This window comes from Artibeus jamaicensis, unplaced genomic scaffold (assembly GCF_021234435.1).
Source record: "Artibeus jamaicensis isolate MK-2021 breed Jamaican fruit bat unplaced genomic scaffold, CSHL_Jam_final contig_233, whole genome shotgun sequence".
Taxonomy (NCBI): Eukaryota; Metazoa; Chordata; class Mammalia; order Chiroptera; family Phyllostomidae; genus Artibeus; species Artibeus jamaicensis.
In genome coordinates, this window is record NW_026521486.1 from 66823816 (window position 1) to 66843109 (window position 19294).

Genomic DNA, 19294 nt, shown 5'->3' on the forward strand with positions numbered 1-19294 from the left:
GTGATAGATACTGTGTGCTTATGTAGGAGAAGGTTTTATGTACCCTGCACTAAGGGCTACACAGGAAGGAGTTGTCTCCTTGAAGTCTGTGGAGATGAGTGAACTAAATTATTACCACCTTTGGTAATATGTGTGTCCATTTTATTTTACTCACTTTTCAAAATAGCAAATCATATTGTTAATCAGGTGTAATTGTGTATAGGTGGAAGGTATGGTTTTGTTATTTTGTTCATTGATTCAGTTTGGTCTTCAAAAACTCTAGTGTACACTATACATTTGTGTTTGTAAACAGCTTTATCTGAAATATATGCATAGTAAATTATTGTGTTTCTATATAAATTTCATTTATTCAATAAGCATAGGATGAAGTGATCAATTAAAGAACAAAATAACTTAAAAGCCTCTTAGAAAATAGTACTGATTTTTTTTGTTGCAGAGTAGCGATCTGGTTTTAAGAATTATAACTGGGCATGAAAAGGTGTTAGCTGATCAGCTGATAGCTTCTGAAACATGAGAAAAGCTTCATATATATATTATATATATATATATATGTTATACATATATATAAATGTTACTTTATCTACCATCTTTCTTTTTTTAAGCTTTCTGCAAATTACCATGGCTTGTTTTAGATTAGTTATATTATCCTCTAAATATATCCAGATGTTTTTATTATTCTGTAATTCGTTGAGTTTTGGCTGAAGATTTTTTAGATTTCCAACCCCCCCCCTCCAGTGTAGTGATTGATTTCAAAATTAGTGCAATGTTTGGAATTGTTGTTGGGATTTTGTTTTAGTTGATTAGAAAAGAACCAACAATGATTCTTTTTAGCTGTGGAAATACAGCAGCCCTTAGAAAGGGAGGCACAGCTATTTAATTTGATTTGTACTCATTTCAGTAAGATAATAGCTACAACATTGAGATCATCACTAACAAAATATAAATAAATTCATTGAGTAAATTATTTAAATAAATTAAAGAAGTATAATAGTTACATTTTAGCAAACATTTAAATCTACTGCTTAATCCAGTCATACTGGTGACTACCCACCCCAGGTCAAGAATGGAGAAATGTTCCGTGCCAGCCTTCGGGGACACCCCATCGTAAAGGGAAAGGGGAGCAAAGCATGCTTCCTTACACTTAGCATGTAACAGATATTCCCTCTGTGCCTTCTGTTTTTCAGAGATCTCTCTTACAACCTGCTGGAAGATTTGCCCAGTTTTTCAGTCTGCCAAAAGCTTCAGAAAATGTATGTCTATAGAGTCTCTAAGTCACCTAGCAAAAATAAGAGGAGCCCAAACCCACATTTCCAGGGGTCACTAGGGAGATATTTGATGTGTTCCCTTTGGACACACACAAGGTGTGACTATGTAGGATGGGAATAAGGTTGGGAAAACAGACAATATTATTTCACCATGCATTGTGTGATAAGTAAACCACTTACTAAGCATTTCCCTTTTTTATCATGAACTTGGTGTAATAATGATGTAGGTTTGTTTGAGCTCTGGAGTTTTGCTAAACTTGTATACCCAGTACACGATGGTGTATTTTTTCATATGAGGGACTTGAGTTTGCTGGTATGTTTGTTTCACAAGAGTCATCTTTGGAGGAGGTACCATATTTGCCATATTTGAGGTGCCATTGATGCTCTTACACAGGAAACATTTCAGAATTCCTCTCTTAAAATTGCCTCCTCCATAAAACCTCAGCCTTATTGCTGTATAGTGATACTTTGTTTTCGATCAAAACAATGTTAACCATCTATCCTCTCCCACTTAATATTTTTTTCTGAAAGCCTTTGGACAATTAAGGGGGAAAAATAATCCATCTTTGAAAGGTAAAGATTTGAAACTCCTGAAGACCCGCAAATGCAAGAAAAGCTTAGAAGGTAGAGCCAAGAGAGGCGCCCTTAAAGTGCTTCAGTGAAGATGGCATTTGGAGGATAGGTTCATATTCACTCAAAGAAACCAGCTGCTTTGAAAGAGAAAAAAACAGTACTTAAGTGTGTAAATTGTAATGTGTTTAAAAAAATTGTTTTAAAGGTCACTTGATAGTCTCATTTCATGTGTTTCTTTGATTGAGAGCAAGGTAATCACTCTGTAAAAGTTCTCTGAGGACTAAACTTTGAAACCAGTGACTTTGAAATCAACCTTTGGAACTCTGTCATTTCAGAGATCTGCGACATAATGAAATCTATGAAGTTAAGGGCGACACTTTCCAGCAGTTGCTTAGCCTCCGATCTCTGTGAGTATTGCCTTCCAGCACCTTCCCCCTGCAGAGCACTTTCTTTCTTGAGTCTTCCCTTAATACTTTCTTTTCACTGTATATGTATGTTATTGGGTCTTTTTGAATGAATTTGCTATGAAAAGGCAAATATTCGGGATCCTTTCCAGAAATAAATTCAAAAGTCATAAATTTGCACTCTGCTCTCTGCCAGTCAGCAGAACTGAAACTTTGATAAAGAGGAAGGATGCTGTCCTGATCAACAGCTGACAAAACGTGTCCCTGTCCACAGCCTGGATTGTCAGGGCTTGTTTGCATACAGATATGAAATGGCCACAAAATTGTTTCTGCCATGTTTTCTTTGGTGGTCGAACAGTTTTTCTTTTTTTTTAAATCATTTAAAAAATTTTTTCAATAACAGCTGACATGCATCATTATATTAACTTCAAGTGTTACACCTCAAGGATTAGATATTCTATAACTTACTAAGTGATCACCCTGATAAATCTCGTGCTCATCTGACACCATACACAGTTATCAGAATGCTAGTCGCTATATTCCCTATGTTGTACTTTATATCTCTATGATTATTCTGTAGCAACCAATTTGTACTTCTTAATCCCTTCACCTGTTTCACCCATCCCTCAGTATAGTCTTCTTCATGCTTAAGAGACTACACCTTCATAAAGTAATACCATTCCTTAAAACATTTTATATTCACCTGTAAGAATCTCCTCCAAAAAATTTAAAACCACCTTGTTTTTACCTTAATTGTGTTGCCTTTTTCTTACTTTTGGTCTGTGAGGTTCTTTTACTTTTTAAAATAAGTGCAATACAAAAATATATTACTTACTTTTATATCCTACCTAATTCACCAGGTTGGAGTTCTGGTTGTTTCCAACAGTCAGAGATTTTGGGGTTTTTTTTGATAATACTATATTGCACTATTGACATTTGTTAAGAGAGCAGAATCAATTGCTGTCACCAAAAAATATATCTTATGAGTAGATTATATATTTATATGCATATATAAAAGAAATTAAAGACTGACTTCTAAAGATAGCAAAAGAATGTGATACAGACTCTGAAGGCCAAAAGCCTGAGTCCCCTGAATTCCTCCTCCCCCTTAGACCTCCCGTCCAGTGACTCCCCAAACTCGGCCATCTTCATTTCTCCTACCCACTCTCCTACCACAGGCTGAGGGAGTCACTCACCTGGATTGCCCTGCCGTCCTCCTTCACAGTCTCTCCACCATCAGTCTCTATCCACTCATCTCATTCTCCAAAGAGATTCTTTCTTGAGTATAAATGGAATTGTGTTACTTTTCCACTTCAAAAAACTTATTCTCCTATGTCTTCAAGATCAAGATCAAATTTCCCAGCACTACCTTTTAAAACCTGCTCCCAACCTCCTGGAACACTCTCATCTCTCACCCATGCATTCCTAGTCCCCTGACACACAGACACTGTTTTTCCTGGTCTTATGGCCCAATAGATTCTTCCCCACTCCTAACTTGCCCTCACCCATCCTGTGAGAATATGAATCTCTGATGTGCTTTGCACGCTCTCTGCTGCAGGACTCAACCCTCTGCACTTTCACTGGGTACACCATACCCTACTTGAAAATGACAAGGATTTCTTCATTTTCTTATCCCCAGGTCTAATGCAGTGGCTCTCTCATTAGTTAAGAATTTCACACATGCTCTGAGCAAAAGATCAGCACTGCAATTTTTCCCATTCTAACTCAATGCTCCAAATCTGTGCTGTTTCTCAGTTGTTTCTTTTGAGATGGACTGCTGCCCAATGATTTCTATAAGAAGAGGTGACCAGCTCAAATGACCCATAAGACCACTGAGTACAGGACGCTCAGTTGTGCTTAGACATAGTTCCTACATATTTCTACTTTACTCTTGTGACTAAAGATATGCATAAGAAACATTGAGAGCCAGTAGGGTAGTGGAGTGCTAAATTGCATTGCATAGACAGAGAATAGGAGAGTATATTAATTTGGTGATTACACAGCATAAAGAATAAGTGTGAAACAGGTACATAATGGAGAAATTGGTGAGGGTTGCTGTCTAAGCCATGAAATTGGAATGAATGCCTTTTTTTTTTTTTTTTTACCTTTTCACACTTCCAGATAAGATATACTCTCTGGTCAGATAACTATGTGACCCAATCTAACTCAATTTTAATAAATAAAATAAACCCTTTTAATAAATTAAATCTGTTTTTGCTTGGGGTTGGAGAGATATCTCTATTTTTATAGATCTCCATGGGCCTTCAGAAGTGGACTCAATTTTCAGATCCTCTTCTTCCCTTTTCAGATTTTCTAAAAGCTGTGGCATGGTTAGAATTGTAGTTTTAACTTTGTGTTTTGTTTATGTGGCATTTTGAATTTCAGATTCCTCATCAGTAAACTGAGTGAAATGTAGAAATGAGTGTGGAAACTCATTGAAACCTGAAAATCACATGTGAATTATGAATTACTAGTATTTGGGGGGAGAGCATGTCATCAAGTTGTGAGCCATAGAGATTAGAAAGCTCTGGATATGGTCTAGAAATGGGAAAATAGTGGTGACATTCTATTAAAAGCTGAATGAGACCCTAAAAACCCAAATGGTGATATATATATATATATATATATTTATTTTAATATTTACTCGTCTATTTAACCAATAATTACCAAATGTCTTACATGGGCACGGCGCTGTGCTGGATGCTGGGATTAGAGAGCAAATATGCACACCAATCTTTGTCCTTGTACAGTTCAGTGAGATTTAAAAAATCAAACTAATATGTGTAAATTCACAACTATGATAGATATTTTGAAGGAAAAGACTATGTTGTCATAGAGCACATAAGGAAGAGATGGAGTGTTTGACCTGTTGAGCGAGGTCAAGGAAACACATCCTCAAGGAAGTGATGGCTGCTCTTGGACTTAAAGTGCAGGAGTTAGCACAACACGTGGAAGAGGAAGTGAGAGTATTCCAGGCCCAAAGACGAACATAGGCAGAAGTCCTAAGGGAAAAGGCAGACTGACATGTTCAAATGTCTCAAACCCTGCTCTCACCATACCACACTCCTCCCTGAAAACTTTGCTGAACTGTAGAAGAAAGTACTAAGCATGTCTTTATGAGAACAGTCAATAGGTTAGCAGGCTAGACACGACCATAAATGCTGCCTGACCAGTATCAAGTCGTGACATTCTTCTAAACAAATGGTGCATCCTATTTCCTTTTCTCAATCACTGAAAAAATGTGATGCCATTTTTAAATGTAGGTGACTCTGACACTCCTTACAGAACCAGTACCTGAATGCAAAGATGTGTCCATTTGTAGAGCTTGTAATGAGTCCCGTCTATTCACCAAAAAACCTATCTATTTGCATTGTGCTCATATACATGACTGAAAAATACATATTTCCATTTGTTTGGATTTATTCTTTAAAGTATGTCTTCCCTTGGAGAGGAATGTGTTTTCTTAGCATGTGTATGCAGTATGACATGCTTTGCACTCAGTGGTTGCTCAATTAATATACGATGTTGGCTGAGTAAGTGATGAAGAGTTACTTTCTTTCAAGTCAAGACCATCGGGCTCTTTGCCAATCAAACAGAACTCTTAAGTGTCCTGTCAAAAGCCAGATAAAACCCTGCAGTCAGCAAAAAGTCACTTATTTTGAAATGCCAAACATTTTCTTTACAGTACCTTAGTCTCTGTTTAGGGTGCCTCACCCAGAGTAATCTGGTGGCTCAACTGTTTTCTATTATATCATAACATTCAATACTATATTGTCAAGATGATGAGTCAGAGGGACAGGAGATACCAAATCAGTCCCCAGGGACTTTGTATTCTATCTTTCAAGCCAGCATGAAGTGATAGGCATCTCATAAGATAACGAGTTCAAAAGCTAAGAAAACTTCGGTATGAAAAGGAGAAATGTGAGCTAGGGCACTCAGTGGCCAATGAGTCCAATAACTAGACTGGCTCCACTCCATTCACACAGTGCACGTATGAGGAGACAAGAAGAAATCCCAAGTCCGAGGCCGGATGTGGGCAGGCTGCCCTGTGGCTCCACGCACAGTCTCTGAGTTCGTGTATGAGGGAATGAGTTCGTGTATGCTCATTGATGGCATTCAATGCTTGACCTAGAAAGAACTCAACTATCATGGACTTTGAGCAGTAACAAGGGGCCCAACTATCTCCTGGGGAAGAAGAAATTTCACAGGTAGAGCAGTTAAAGAAAATCCCAAAGATACACAAGCCCACACACCCAGGAACCAATACCAGAAAGGCACAATTTGCTTGTGGGTAGTGGCAGAGGGGACCAAAATCCGAAAGAGAGTGGAACAAATGCTATTGCTTCCTCTCTGACCCTGCCCCCACATTCAGCATCAAAACCCAGCGACGTGAGTTACCCCACCCTGGTGAACACCTAAAGCTTTGCCCCTCATACATAACAAGTACAACCTGACCAAAACATTATGGTTCAGGCAGAAGAACAGCTCAAAGTCCCAGAGCCAATACTTCTAAGCAACCAAGAGATAGCCAACCTATCAGATGCACAGTTCAAAACACTGGTGATCAGGATGCTCACAGAACTGGTTGATTTTAGTAACAAATTAGATGAAAAAATGAAGGCTACACTAAGTGAAATGAAGCAAAATGCACGGGGAACCAATAGTGATGGAAACAAAACTGAGACTAAAATCAATCAAGTGGACCAGAAGGAAGAAAAAAATAACCAAACAGAAAAGGATGAAGAAACAAGAATTTTAAAAAATGAGGAGAGGTTTAGGAACCTCCAGGACATCTTTAAACATTCTAACATCCAAATTACAAAGGTAAAAGAAGGGGAAGAGGAAGAACAGTAAGTGGAAACTTTATTTGAACAAATAATAAAGGAGAACTTCCCCAATCTGGCAAAGGAAATAGACTTCCAGGAAGTCTAGGAAACTCAGAGAGTCCCAGAGAATGTGGACCCAAGGAGAAACACACCAGGGCACATCATAAATACATTAGCCAAGACTAAAATGAAGGAGAGAATCCTAAAAGCAGCAAGAGAGAAGGGGACAGTCACCTATAAAGGAGTTCCCATCAGACTGTCAGCAGACTTCTCAAAAGAGACCTTACAGGCAAGAAGGGGCTGGAAAGAGGTATTCCAAGTCATGAAATCCAAAGACCTACAACCAAGACTGATCTATCCAGTAAAGCTTTCATTTAGAATGGAAGGACAGATAAAGCACTTCTCAGATAAGATCAAATTCAAGGAGTTCATCATCACCAAGCCCTTATTATATGAAATGTTAAAGGGACTTACCTAAGAAAAGGAAGATAAAAAAGATGAACAGTGAAAGGACAGCAAACTCACAGTTATCAACAACCATGCCTAAAACAAAAGCAAATTAAGAGGACAGCTAGATCAGAGTGAACCATAGAAATGAAGATCATGTGGAGCGTTAGCAACAGGGGAGTGGGAGAAGGAGAAGGGGGGAGAAGGTACAGAAAATAAGCAGCATAGATGGTAGGTAGAAAATAGATAGGGGGGTAAGAATAGGGGAAATACAGAATCTAAAGAATTTGAGACACGTGTTCATGAGCTAAAGGGGGGGGAATGGTGGGGGAGGGGTGCACAGGGTGGAGGGGAACGGAGGGGGGAATAGAACAAATGTAATGGCATAATCAATAAAATAAAAAAATATTTTAAAAAAAGAAGGATCAGCACCCAGGACTTGTCTGATCTGTTGAAAAAGTCAAGGAGCTCAGCCCTCTTTCTGGAAGAGCCAGGCACTGTAAAGCAAATAAATCCTGCCTACTGCTGAGAATGAGTAATAAAATTATTTATTGCCCACTTCCCTCCCAAAGTCAACAAAATTATAAAGTCAAGAAAAACATTTCAAAAGCTCCATGGTCATTGGGCACAGTCACAAGTATATAATTGCTGAGCATATTGAAAGAGATCGTTGCCTGTTTCTCTTTTCTTTTTTTAAACTTGACTTTCGTCCGGACAGTTTCACATTAAATGCCTGATCTTTGGGTCTGTATTTTCCTTGCTGAAAGATATCGTTATGCTAAGAAAATATTCTACTCTGCTGGTATCATCCTTAAAGAACTATTAATACCATAATTATAAATGGATATAATTAACTCACAGCCTGGCAGCTTTTTTCGAAATTCTGTCTCTTTTCTCCTTCCTGAGCTTATTCTAATCTCTGACTGTAACTCGTAAACATGTCTGGAATTGTGAAATGACCCAGTTTGGGTCCAAATCAGGTCGGCAACACACTGTCACGTTTAGGAACTTAGTATCACCAACGTAAGGTAAAAATTAACGAACTAAACTAAAGAGATATACTCAGTGTTGCAATTTCACCAACATTTATACTATTTATTATTTTGTGCAAGAAACGTGTATAGGATATTTTTATTTGCAAGGAGACACAACGCTACACCTAGGAATGCTAAAATGAGTAAGATTAAGACATAGCGGCCAATGAGACTAGAAGATTGCTGTGTAAAGTGTCCTACATACCCTAGGCCCTCAATAGGTACCCACAAATGCCTTCAAAAAGAACTTGCAAATGAGTAGATAGGTGCCGTGGTTTGATTACAGGCATTTATCATGATACCCATGACAAATGGTATAGAGAGAAAACCTCACAGGCAAACCGCTCTAAAGAGTCCCCTTTACACGAAACCGAGACTCTGGGTAAGATATGTGAAAGGAAAATAATTACTAGAATAATATGTTATAAATGTGATTAAAACACTCAATGTACTGAAAGCAGGGAGATTTCATAGACGATTAATTTGAAATACAATGTGCCAGAGGCTCCCCCAGCCTGTCCACCCCCTCTCCGCCTCCATGAAAGGGTAGAATATGACCCAATATATTACCACACCCTTTGTGCCCCTACAGGATCTTTTCTCCACAGATTTCAAAGTGTTTTTACAAAAGTAAATTAACAAGCCTCATCATCTCTTCTCTCCACAAAGATGGGTCATTTAAGTAGCACAGAAATTTACCAAAGTGGCCTACTCAAGGTCACACGAGAAGTCCTTCCTGTGTAATCTAGAGATGGGTATTCGAAATGTAAAAATACCATCCAAATTCACTGTATGCTTCGGCAAGTACCGCTGGAGGGACCAATAATCTTTGATCTGTTCAGCACGCTCTGGCCAGCTGGCCTTTCCTCGGCCTCATCAAGCACCCACACACCTGGAAACCCAGACTCCAGCCCTCCTCTTTCCCATCTTATCTGCCGCAAAAGCTGAGTGAGGACAGAACATGACTGGTTTTTTAAATTTTTATGTATCACTTTGATTAAATAACTAGTTGGCCATATCTTCTTTTGTTTTCCCAAACCCTTCTATTAATCCAGTCAACAGATATGTATTAAACACTTATTTTGTTGCCACTCACTGTGCTAAACAGCACAAACGCTACAGTCATGCTCCGGCCTTCCTGGGAAAGACCTACAGACAGTAAGCAAGATTCAGACACGTGCTCAGCACTATGAAGATGACAAGTGTGACGAGCTCAGTGAGGCGGGTGGGGATGGATGGACCAGGGAAGCCCTCTCTAAGCAGGTGGCGCTTAAACTGAGACCTGGAGCATGAGAATAAGTCACACTTTTTTTATTCTATGTTTTTGTATTTTACAGATTTTTATTTCTAATAAAGTCAATCAATAGCAATCTTTAATATCCTACGTAACAAGCTCTTTGGATATCCTTTTCTTTTTTTATTTCCAGAGTAAAGGGGTCTTAAAACCAAAAAGTGAGAAGATCGTCATGGTTTATCCCCAGTAGTGATGGTCCATTTCTTGCTATGCCCTCATAAGATGCCACCAGGATGGAATTACAAACCACTCTTACACAAGACTGTGGCCGAGCTGAGGTTTTTGTCCATTATAGCGCAGGAAGCTGATCTGTGGTGACCTGTTAGACCTGGACTAATTAGCTTGTTTTCTTCTTCTTTTTTCCTTATATTTTTGCTCTTTCTCATTTTTCTTTACTATTTTAATTGTTCTTGTTGTTCTCTTTTGTCATTTTTTTCCTTTTTCATATCACCTTTTTCTCAGTGTTTCTTTTCTTATATTTCAAATATTTTCTTCTTTTTCTTTAGAAAAATTTTTTAGTCAGTATAGTTAGTATTGGTATAGTTCATATAGTTAGCATTATTTATTAGTACTGGTAGTTAGCCTTTTTAGTGCTGTTAGTATACTTAGTATTGGTATAGTTAGTATAGCCATCATTGCTTTTTAGTATTGTGTATTAGCATTGTTAGTATTAGTTACCATAGTTTGTATAAGTAGTATTGTTAGCATAGTTAGTAAGCACAGTTAGCATTCATTGATAGTATTGTCAGTGCAGTTAGCAAGTCACCATGGGAAATGAACTTGTAGCTCCCTCTGCCTACATGGAGCTCCGTATTGGCCATTACAAGCTCCTGAACACCGTTGGCAGGGAACCTTTGCCAAGATGAGGTTGGTCCAGCACTTTTTGACCAGAACAGAGTTGGCTCCTCTAGACTTTTTCAAGAAGTCCATTGTATGAAGACGTTGAATCACCCAAATATCACAAAGTTATTTTAGGTGATTGCCACGTAGGAAACATTATTCCTTTTCATGGAGCAGTGAGTGGAAGAGCCTTATTTAATTCTCCGGAGTCCACAGCCACGTGACTGAGAAGGAGACCCTAGCCATGCATGCTCCAGCCGCTCCTATCGGCAGTACAGTGAACTGCCACCAGTGGGGCAGCATTCGCAGAGACCTGGGACAGAAATTATACTTACAGGTGCTGAGCTGAATGCAGATTTGCAGACTTTGCCTCAGTAGTAAGTTACTGGCCAGAAGCTGAGCATGTTCTGTGGTACCCTGTTTTATGTCACCCCAGAGTCTTCCATCACCAAACCTATGATGGATGACCCTGGGGTTGACGTGTGGAGCCTGGGGGTAGTTCTTTACAGGAAAGTGACAGGACTATGCCATTTGTGGGAGAGGAATTGTGGAAAGTGAAGCAGCAGGCACTGAGTGGGCACTTCCATATACCACACTATAGGTCTATAGAAGATCAAAAACTTTTTAAAACAATTAATGACCCTTCACCCCACAAAAGAAGAACCCAGAGGATATGATGAAAGACCCATGGCTCGACATGGCCTGGAGTAGGAAGTCAGGCCTTACAGCAAGGTGCTCTATGATGACATGGACCCTCAGGTAGCAGAAGTAATGAAGGACCTGGGATTTGAGCAAAACAAGACCCAGGAGTCAGTAACGGGAAGACAATATGACAAAGTGATGGGCATGCAACCTGATCCTAAGTATCACAAAACCAAAGTGAAAGGCTGCATCATTGGTAAGCCCCTGCCCCCTCCCCTGAATCCAACAACTGCAGTCATTCCCCATCCCAGGAGGTTCAGGCATCGGAGCAGAAGATCGAAGAGCCTGCCCAACCCTGAGCTAGCCTGGGGTTGAGGACGACCGTTCCTGCAGCCTGGCCTTCAAGCATAGCCCTGGGGGCTCCCCCTTCAGCCACAGCAGCAGCAGCCACAGTGGTGGAGCCCCAGAGAAACCAGCAGCGATGAAAACTCCCTTTGTGCGAGGCAGCCTGATGGTGAAACCCCAGCCTCTTCCTCTGGCCGCAGCCAGGGCTGGCAGGGAGTTACCAGGAGTATCTACAGTTTCTTATTAAACTTAGGTGGCTGTGGCCATCCACTAACAAGCAGCATCTCAAAAGCATAAGAGTCAAGACAACATAATTTATAAAATTGTCAACAGCCAAGACAGAGCCACAGTCAAAGACTCTGAGGGAGGTCGAGCCGCAGTCCCTGTATTTTAAATGTGGAACTTGAAGGTGCTGAGCTCCAGGGTGGTTGGCCAGTGGTGCAGGAAGTCAGCCAGAGGCTGGATACAGACAGTGGTGGGTGAGAACGGTGCCCGAAATAGACCCTGTGTATATGCAGGGCCCCTGGGTGAGAGGACTCGGTGCAGTGGACAATGGAGATGTGCAAACTGCCATGGTGTTCTCTTCCCGGGAATCCTAGCAGGAGAATAGCTGGCATCTCCCGACCTTCAGAAGCATCTTATCAAATTTTTCTGCTGAGCTTGGAGGACGGCCTGGAGGCCCCTGGGGGTCAAGAGGAAAGGCCGCCTTGGCTACAGGTTCACCCCTGAGCTCCCACCTGAATGAAACTTTACAGATGGGATTGTTTCTTCTGGGGGCCTTCTCGCCTCCCCTGCTTGTCTTTTCTTCCATGTTTGTGTGGGTTCTTTTTGTTTTAATCCTTACCCAAGGATATGTCCACTGATCTTGGGAAGAGGATGGGGGAGAGAAAGAGAGAGAGAGACACTCACGTGAAAGGAAAACATTGATAGGTTGCCTCCTATATGAGCGGGATCAAACCTGCAGCCTAGGTATGTACGTGCCCTGACCGGAAATCAAATCCCTGACCTTTCAGTGTATGAGGCAATGCTCCAACTGTGTGAGTTCTTATTAAAGTAGTTGTCCTTCCAAATTTTGTAATAAACTTGATGCCCCATAGAGGTGTATTGGAAACTCTGTTTTTCATCCTCCCTGCACAGAGTCGGGGTTGTGCATCCCCCAGTTTGAGAAGTGTGTAGGAATGTACTACTTAGACTTTATTACGGGAACTCCCTCATAGCAACGAATGTGGTTCCACAGGAAGAAAACCAGCCCCCAGCAGCTGGGCCAGTTCCACCAGCGCACAGCAGTGGGTGAGTGAAACAGGCAGAGGTCTCTCTCTGTTCTCTGCAGCTGATAGTCTGCCCTGTGACCTCAGCAGGAATCATCTCTCATGACCTCTTGGCTTTGCTTACTTCCCTTTCTGCTGGTGTCAAAGGGCAACTGGGCCTGCCCATTCTATAAGTCAGACTTTTAAAGTCCTAGAGAAAGAGTGCTTCAGGCACAGGGAACAGCAGAGATACAGAAAAGTGCTAAATGGATAATATAACCAAAGACACTGAAATAGAGAACAGGCTGACAGTGACCAGAGGGGAGAGGGGAGGGAATTTCAGGGGAAAAGGGGAAGGGTTTGCAGGAACAAGTATAAAGGACACATGGACAATAACAAGCACAGGGGATGGAAGCAGGAGGGGGCTGGGGAGGGCTGCAGGGGTGTGGAGGCTCTGGGATGGGAGTTAAAGGCAGAAAACTTTACTTGAACAACAAAAGGAAGAAAGAAAGATCTTGGCATTTTTCAAGGTGGCCAAAGCTTAATGAGCCAGGGTGAGAACAGCAGCAGGTGTGGCTGCAAAGGAAGTGCAGAGCTTGTGGGCCCTGGGAAGGACTGAGGATTTTTTCTGAGAATGATGATCAACCCCTGAAGGGTTTTAGGCAAGGAAGTAACATAATCTGCAACCATTTTTATCTGTCTCTACATATTACAAGATTCACCAGGCAGGGCAGGTTTTTCTTATGCCTTCGAACCAATGAAGAAATGAGCAGGGAACAGCATGTTTTTCCCACTCTAACCCTTACCACACAGTTTCCTGAACACGCAGGAATGCACATGAAAACATTGTTTTAGCTCTGGCTGGTGCGGCTCAGTGGATTGAGTGCCAGCCTATGAACTGAAAGGTTGCTGGTACCCAGTCAGGGCACATGCCTAGGCTTCAGGCCAGGTCCTCAGTCGATGTTTCTGTCCTTCTCTTTCTCCCTCCCTTCCCATCTCTCTAAAAATGAAAAAATAAAATCTTTTTTTCATAAAAATATTGTTTTAAAAAGAAAAGACCCTCTTGCCTCTGTGAAGCTAATTCATCGGTCTGGTTTAGCTGATCTTGCCCTTTGACTGAGGGGTGCCTGTGATGTTCCTTTGATTCATCTGTCCCCCTGTGATCCCAACAGCACAGGGCATAGACCTGTGAGTGACTCTCGTCACATCGTGTTGTCATTAAGTGGTGCCCTCCCTCTCCTTGCCCTGATCTTCCTTTCCTGAGTTCTCTGAGGACCGGGATCTGTGTCACTCACCTTCATGTTTCCAGTCGCTGTCACAGGGCCAGGGCCAGAGTAGGGGCTGAGAAAAGACAGATGCGCATCACTGTGGCGACTATACAGTAAATTGTCCCAAATCAGGACACATTAAAGTATAAAAAAGAATGCGATTAGTGATTGTGCTAGGACAGCAATGTACAGTAGGAAGGGGATTGAACTGGGATGTGTGGTCACCTTAATATTCGATGTAAAGAATAATAAACAAAACTTCAAGTTTGAAAATCTTTTAGAAGGCATTAATATTCCATTTGCCTGAGGTGGTTCAGACCAATAGTTCCCAGAGAACGTGGACACATGACAGCAAAGAAAATGTTTGTAAGTAGCAGGGATTCAAGATTAAGTAACATAGACTCACACTTTCATAATTGATTCCCTTTTTAATTCTACTTTAGCTTTTTTTTTTTAAGATTTATTATTATTATTTATTTATCTTTAGAGGGGAAGGGAAGGAGAGAGGGAGAGAAACATCAATGTATGGTTGCCTTTTGTGCGTCCCCTGCTGGGAACTGGCCTGCAACCTAGGCATATGCCCTGACCAGGAATCGAACTGCGATCGTGTGGTTCGCAGGCCCGCGCTCAATCCACTGAGCTACACCAGCCAGGTACTTTAGCTTTTTTAATTATTACAAAGAGAAACTCAGTTTGCAGCTAGGTTATCTTTAATCCTCTCAAGCTCCTGCTAATCTTCCTTTTTAAACAAAAAGTGAACAAACCTCGGGATCAGAACCTTTGAATAAGAAATGGTATTTGGCTGGAATTTAATATTACTAAATTAATTATGTTTATTTTATGCTTTCGTTTACTACATGGCAAATTATGATCATTTTCCATATAGGATTGGGATATAACATTTCATTTTTAATTAAGTTTTTGAAGTAAAAAAGAAATAACATTTAAATTATGTAGATGATAAAGGTCACACACAGATTTTAGCAGAAAAAGCATGAAGTTGATGTACAAATGACTGAAGTTTGGAAAAAATAAATCAGATGACTCCAACTCTTATTTCTAAACCTACCTTGAGAGTCCACATTATTTTTTAAATATTTATATAAAATTCATTTAAATTAAAGTAATTTATAAAATAAATGTGTAGTATATATATTACTTTTTCATTTATATAATTTTTTCTCATTATAAAGACTTCATGCTTATTGCTGGGATATGACCCTAGAAAATACACAACAGTGTAAAGATATTTAAAAAATGAAAAACACAAAATAACCCAATCCAGGGAAAAACACATTTAATATGTGAATTGCTTTTTTTATTATTTTGTATTTTTAGAAATATAACTTTGAATCTAAAAATGTTAATATATATGTAACTCTAAATTTACCTAAAAGGCATAAGAGTTTTATTTAAAAAAATAATTAATAGAATGAGTTTAAGTATCAAACCTTCCCTTGAGTACTTAAAAGTTTAATTTACTCAAAAATAATATACATGAAATATTTAGCCACATACTTACCCAGTAATTTAAGACACATCTTTGCCAAATAAAATTTCGTACAATTTTAACAAGTTATAATGAGGTGACTGAAGCTTCCTCTTGGAAATTGTGCCCTTAAACCCCTGCTCATTTTACTTGCTAGGGACATACACTACCCAGCTCTTTGCAAAATTTCCTTTCTTCTATGGAGAATAAAAAGAGCACGTTGAGCTGTGTTCTAGTTTTCTATGAGTGGAAATGGCTTCGACTGCATCGCCACACCAAGCCAACAGGTGTAGGCAGATAATTATCTACTTTTAAAAATGGCACAGGTGTTGAAAATATCTACATTTTTTCCAAAGCGGAATGTTAGCATGGTATAACTATTACCTTAATCACAAACAGGCAAGGTGGTTAGAAAACAACAACTGCAACAGCAGCATTAACGAGCACTCCACACCAAGATAATAACCCGCTGTTCCACCGACAGCTTTATGTTCCACCCCTCCTTAAGGATTTCTCTATGCAGGAGAACGACTGCACCATCACTTAATTTTCATGTTACAAGGTGAGAGAGGTTGGGATTATATTATTTTATTGCAGCACTTTGTCAGGAAACATAATGACGCTAAGAGAATAACCCATGATTTTGAAACAAAGTCCTGTCCATTCCCACCAGCTCCACCCAACCTGAATACCAATACAAAAGACTATCGTCTCCCTGAAGACTAGGATGCCAGAAGGTAGCCGCAATCTCTGTGCTTTAAACAGTGCTTGGTTCTTAGAAAACTGTTTAATATTGTTGCATCAATGAGCCATTAACATAATAGTTACTCTTTCTAAATACCCAAAATGTATTTAGTCCTATTATTTACGATACCACTTCCAGAAGTTCGAATTACCTGTTCAGTCTCACTGAGAAAATAGGCTCAGAAGTGTCAAGTAACGTGTCAAGTTCACACAGTGATGTCACTTACAATTCCAAGCCAGATATGTCTGAGGCCAGTGCTTCAGTTTTTTTTCTCCTACAGAGTGGAAAAGAGTTATGACTTCATAAAGGGTTTCGTACATGCAAAAGGAAAAGTCTAAAAAGATTCAGTGCTTTTTTTAGAAAAACATCTTTATTTTTTATTACAGTTTACCTTCAATATTATTTTATATCACTTTCAGGTGTTGACAGCACAGGGGTCAGACAGTCACAAACTTCACAAAGTGTTCCACCGATATTTTCTGTGCCCACCTGGCACCATACATAGTTACGACAAAATTATCGACTATATGTCCCATGCTGTACTTTATGTCCCTGTGACTATTTGTAACAACCAACATGTACTTCTCAGTTCCTTTGCTTTTTCTCATCCAGTCCCTCAACCCCTAACCATCTGGCAACCATCAGTCTTTATCTATGAGGCTGTTTCAATTTTGTTTGTACATTTATTTTGTTCTTTAGATTCCGAATATAAGTGGAATCATATGGTATTTGTCTTTTTTCTTTTTTCCCATTCTGAAATGAATTTATTTTTATTGTGTTTTTCCATCACCATTTAGTCCACTCATGACTCCTGCCCCACAACCACCACACTGCTGTCCATGTCCATGAGTCCTTTTCCCTCTTTGCTTGACCCCTTCACCCACTAACCTCCCCACCCTTAGCTATCATCTTGGTCTCCATCTACAAGTCTGTCTCTAGATTCATTGTTAGTTCAGTTTGTTCAGAGTTTCTACATATGAATGAAATCATATGGTATCTGTCTTTCACTGACTGGCTTATATTTCACTTAGCATAGTGTTCTCTGCACCCATCCATGATGTCACAAAGGATTAAATGTTCTCTTTATGACTTAGTAGTGTCCCATGAGTTTTATCCACTCATCTATGGATGGACACTTGGGCTGCTTCCATATCTTGTCTATTGTAAATAACACTGCAATGAACATAGGGGTGCTTCTGTTCTTTCACATTAATGTTTTGGGTTCTTTCAGATATCCCAGGAGGGGAATCATTGAGTCAAAAGGCAGATCCATTTTTTCATTTTTTGATGTGTCTCCATACTGCTTTCCACAGTGGCTGCACCAATCTGCATTCCTACCAACAGTACAAAAGGGTTCCCCTTTTCTCCACATCCTTGCCAGTACTTGTTTCATGATTTATTGATGGTAGCCATTCTGACAGGTATGAGATGGTATCTCATTGTGGTTTTAATTTGCATTTCTCTGATGATTAGTGACATTGAGCATCTTTTCACATGTCTGTTGGCCATCTGCATGTCCTCTTTGGAGAAGTGTCTATTCAGATACTTTGCCCCTTTTTAATTGGATTGAGGTTTTGTTGGTGTTGAATTTTGTAAGTTCTTTACAAATTTTTGATATTAATCTCATATCAGATGTATCAGTGAATATGTTCTGCCACTCTGTGGGCTGTCTTTCTATTTTGTTGATGGTTTCCTTTGCTGTGCAAAACCTTGTTAGTTTGATGCCGTCCCATGTGTTTATTGTTTTCCTTTTGTTTCCCTTGCCTGGGGAAATGTATCCGATAAAATATGACTACAAGCAATGTCAGAGATTTCGTGGACTATTTTCTCCTAGGATTTCTATGGTTTCAAGTCTAACATTTAAGTTTTTAATCCATTTTGAGTTTATTCTTGTGTGTGGTGTAGGAAGGTGGTCTAGTTTCATTTTTCTGGACATGAGGGTTTATGTCTGGGCTCTCTATCTGTTCCATTGACCCATGTGTCTGTTTTTATGCCAGAACCATGCTATTTTGATTACTATCGCTGTCGGATAAATGGAGGCAGTCTGGCTTCCTCGCCCAGGTGCCTGGGTAGCTAAGGGAAGCAGTGTTCCCACAGCCTTAGAGGCACCTGATAACTAGTGTTCTCATAGCCCTGAGACTGGGTCCAATAAAGTGTTCCCATAACATAAAGTGAGCTCCCATTCGCAGAATTATGCTATGTAATTTCTGGCATCTTGCCAGCTTTGTTCCCCTCTAGTATTTAAACAGGTAGGGACTCCCTGCTGGGGGTGGTGATGATGAGAGACAAGCATGGGGACAGTTCCCAAGATGGGTGCCACACTGGGAAGCAAGGACTATGACATGAGACATGCAGATAGACACGCAGCTTGTGGCATGTGTGGCTTGCCCACCCATGAATAAAGACGTGCCAGACATCCCAACAGCTCCATAAATATTTTTCCATCTGCACAAATACCATGAACCTGCTTGGCCTTGAAGGGTGGTAACACAATGGCCTTGTAGGATAGTTTGATATTAGGTAGTGTGATACCTCTAATTTTGTTCTTCTTTCTCAAGATTGCTGTGGCTATTCAGAATCTTTTGTGGTTCCATGTAAATTTTAGAGTTCTCAGGTGAAATATGCCAGTGGTATCTTAATAGGAACTATGTTAAGATTGCTTTGGGTAGTGTAGATATTTTAGTGATGTTCTTTCTGTCCATGAGAATGGTATATGCTTCCATTTATTTGTATCTTCCTCAATTTCTTCAGTATCATAATTTTTTCAGTACAGGCCTTTTATCTCCTTGTTTACATTCATTGCTAGGTATTTTTTGTGCATTTGTAAATGTGATTGTTTTCTAGTTTCCCTTTCTGATAGTTCATCATTGGTATA

General features: G+C 39.9%; 1 protein-coding gene across 3 annotated transcripts in view; it reads left to right on the forward strand.

Moving 5' to 3' along the window:
* LGR5 (leucine rich repeat containing G protein-coupled receptor 5) overlaps positions 1-19294 on the forward strand; it is a 153435-nt gene that overhangs the window by 119366 nt on the left and 14775 nt on the right. For all 3 annotated transcript variants that reach the window (XM_037132167.2, XM_037132168.2, XM_037132170.2), the window contains 2 exons: positions 1185-1250; positions 2174-2245. In XM_037132167.2, coding sequence (XP_036988062.2) covers positions 1185-1250; positions 2174-2245 — 138 coding nt within the window. The remainder of the gene's footprint in view (positions 1-1184; positions 1251-2173; positions 2246-19294) is intronic.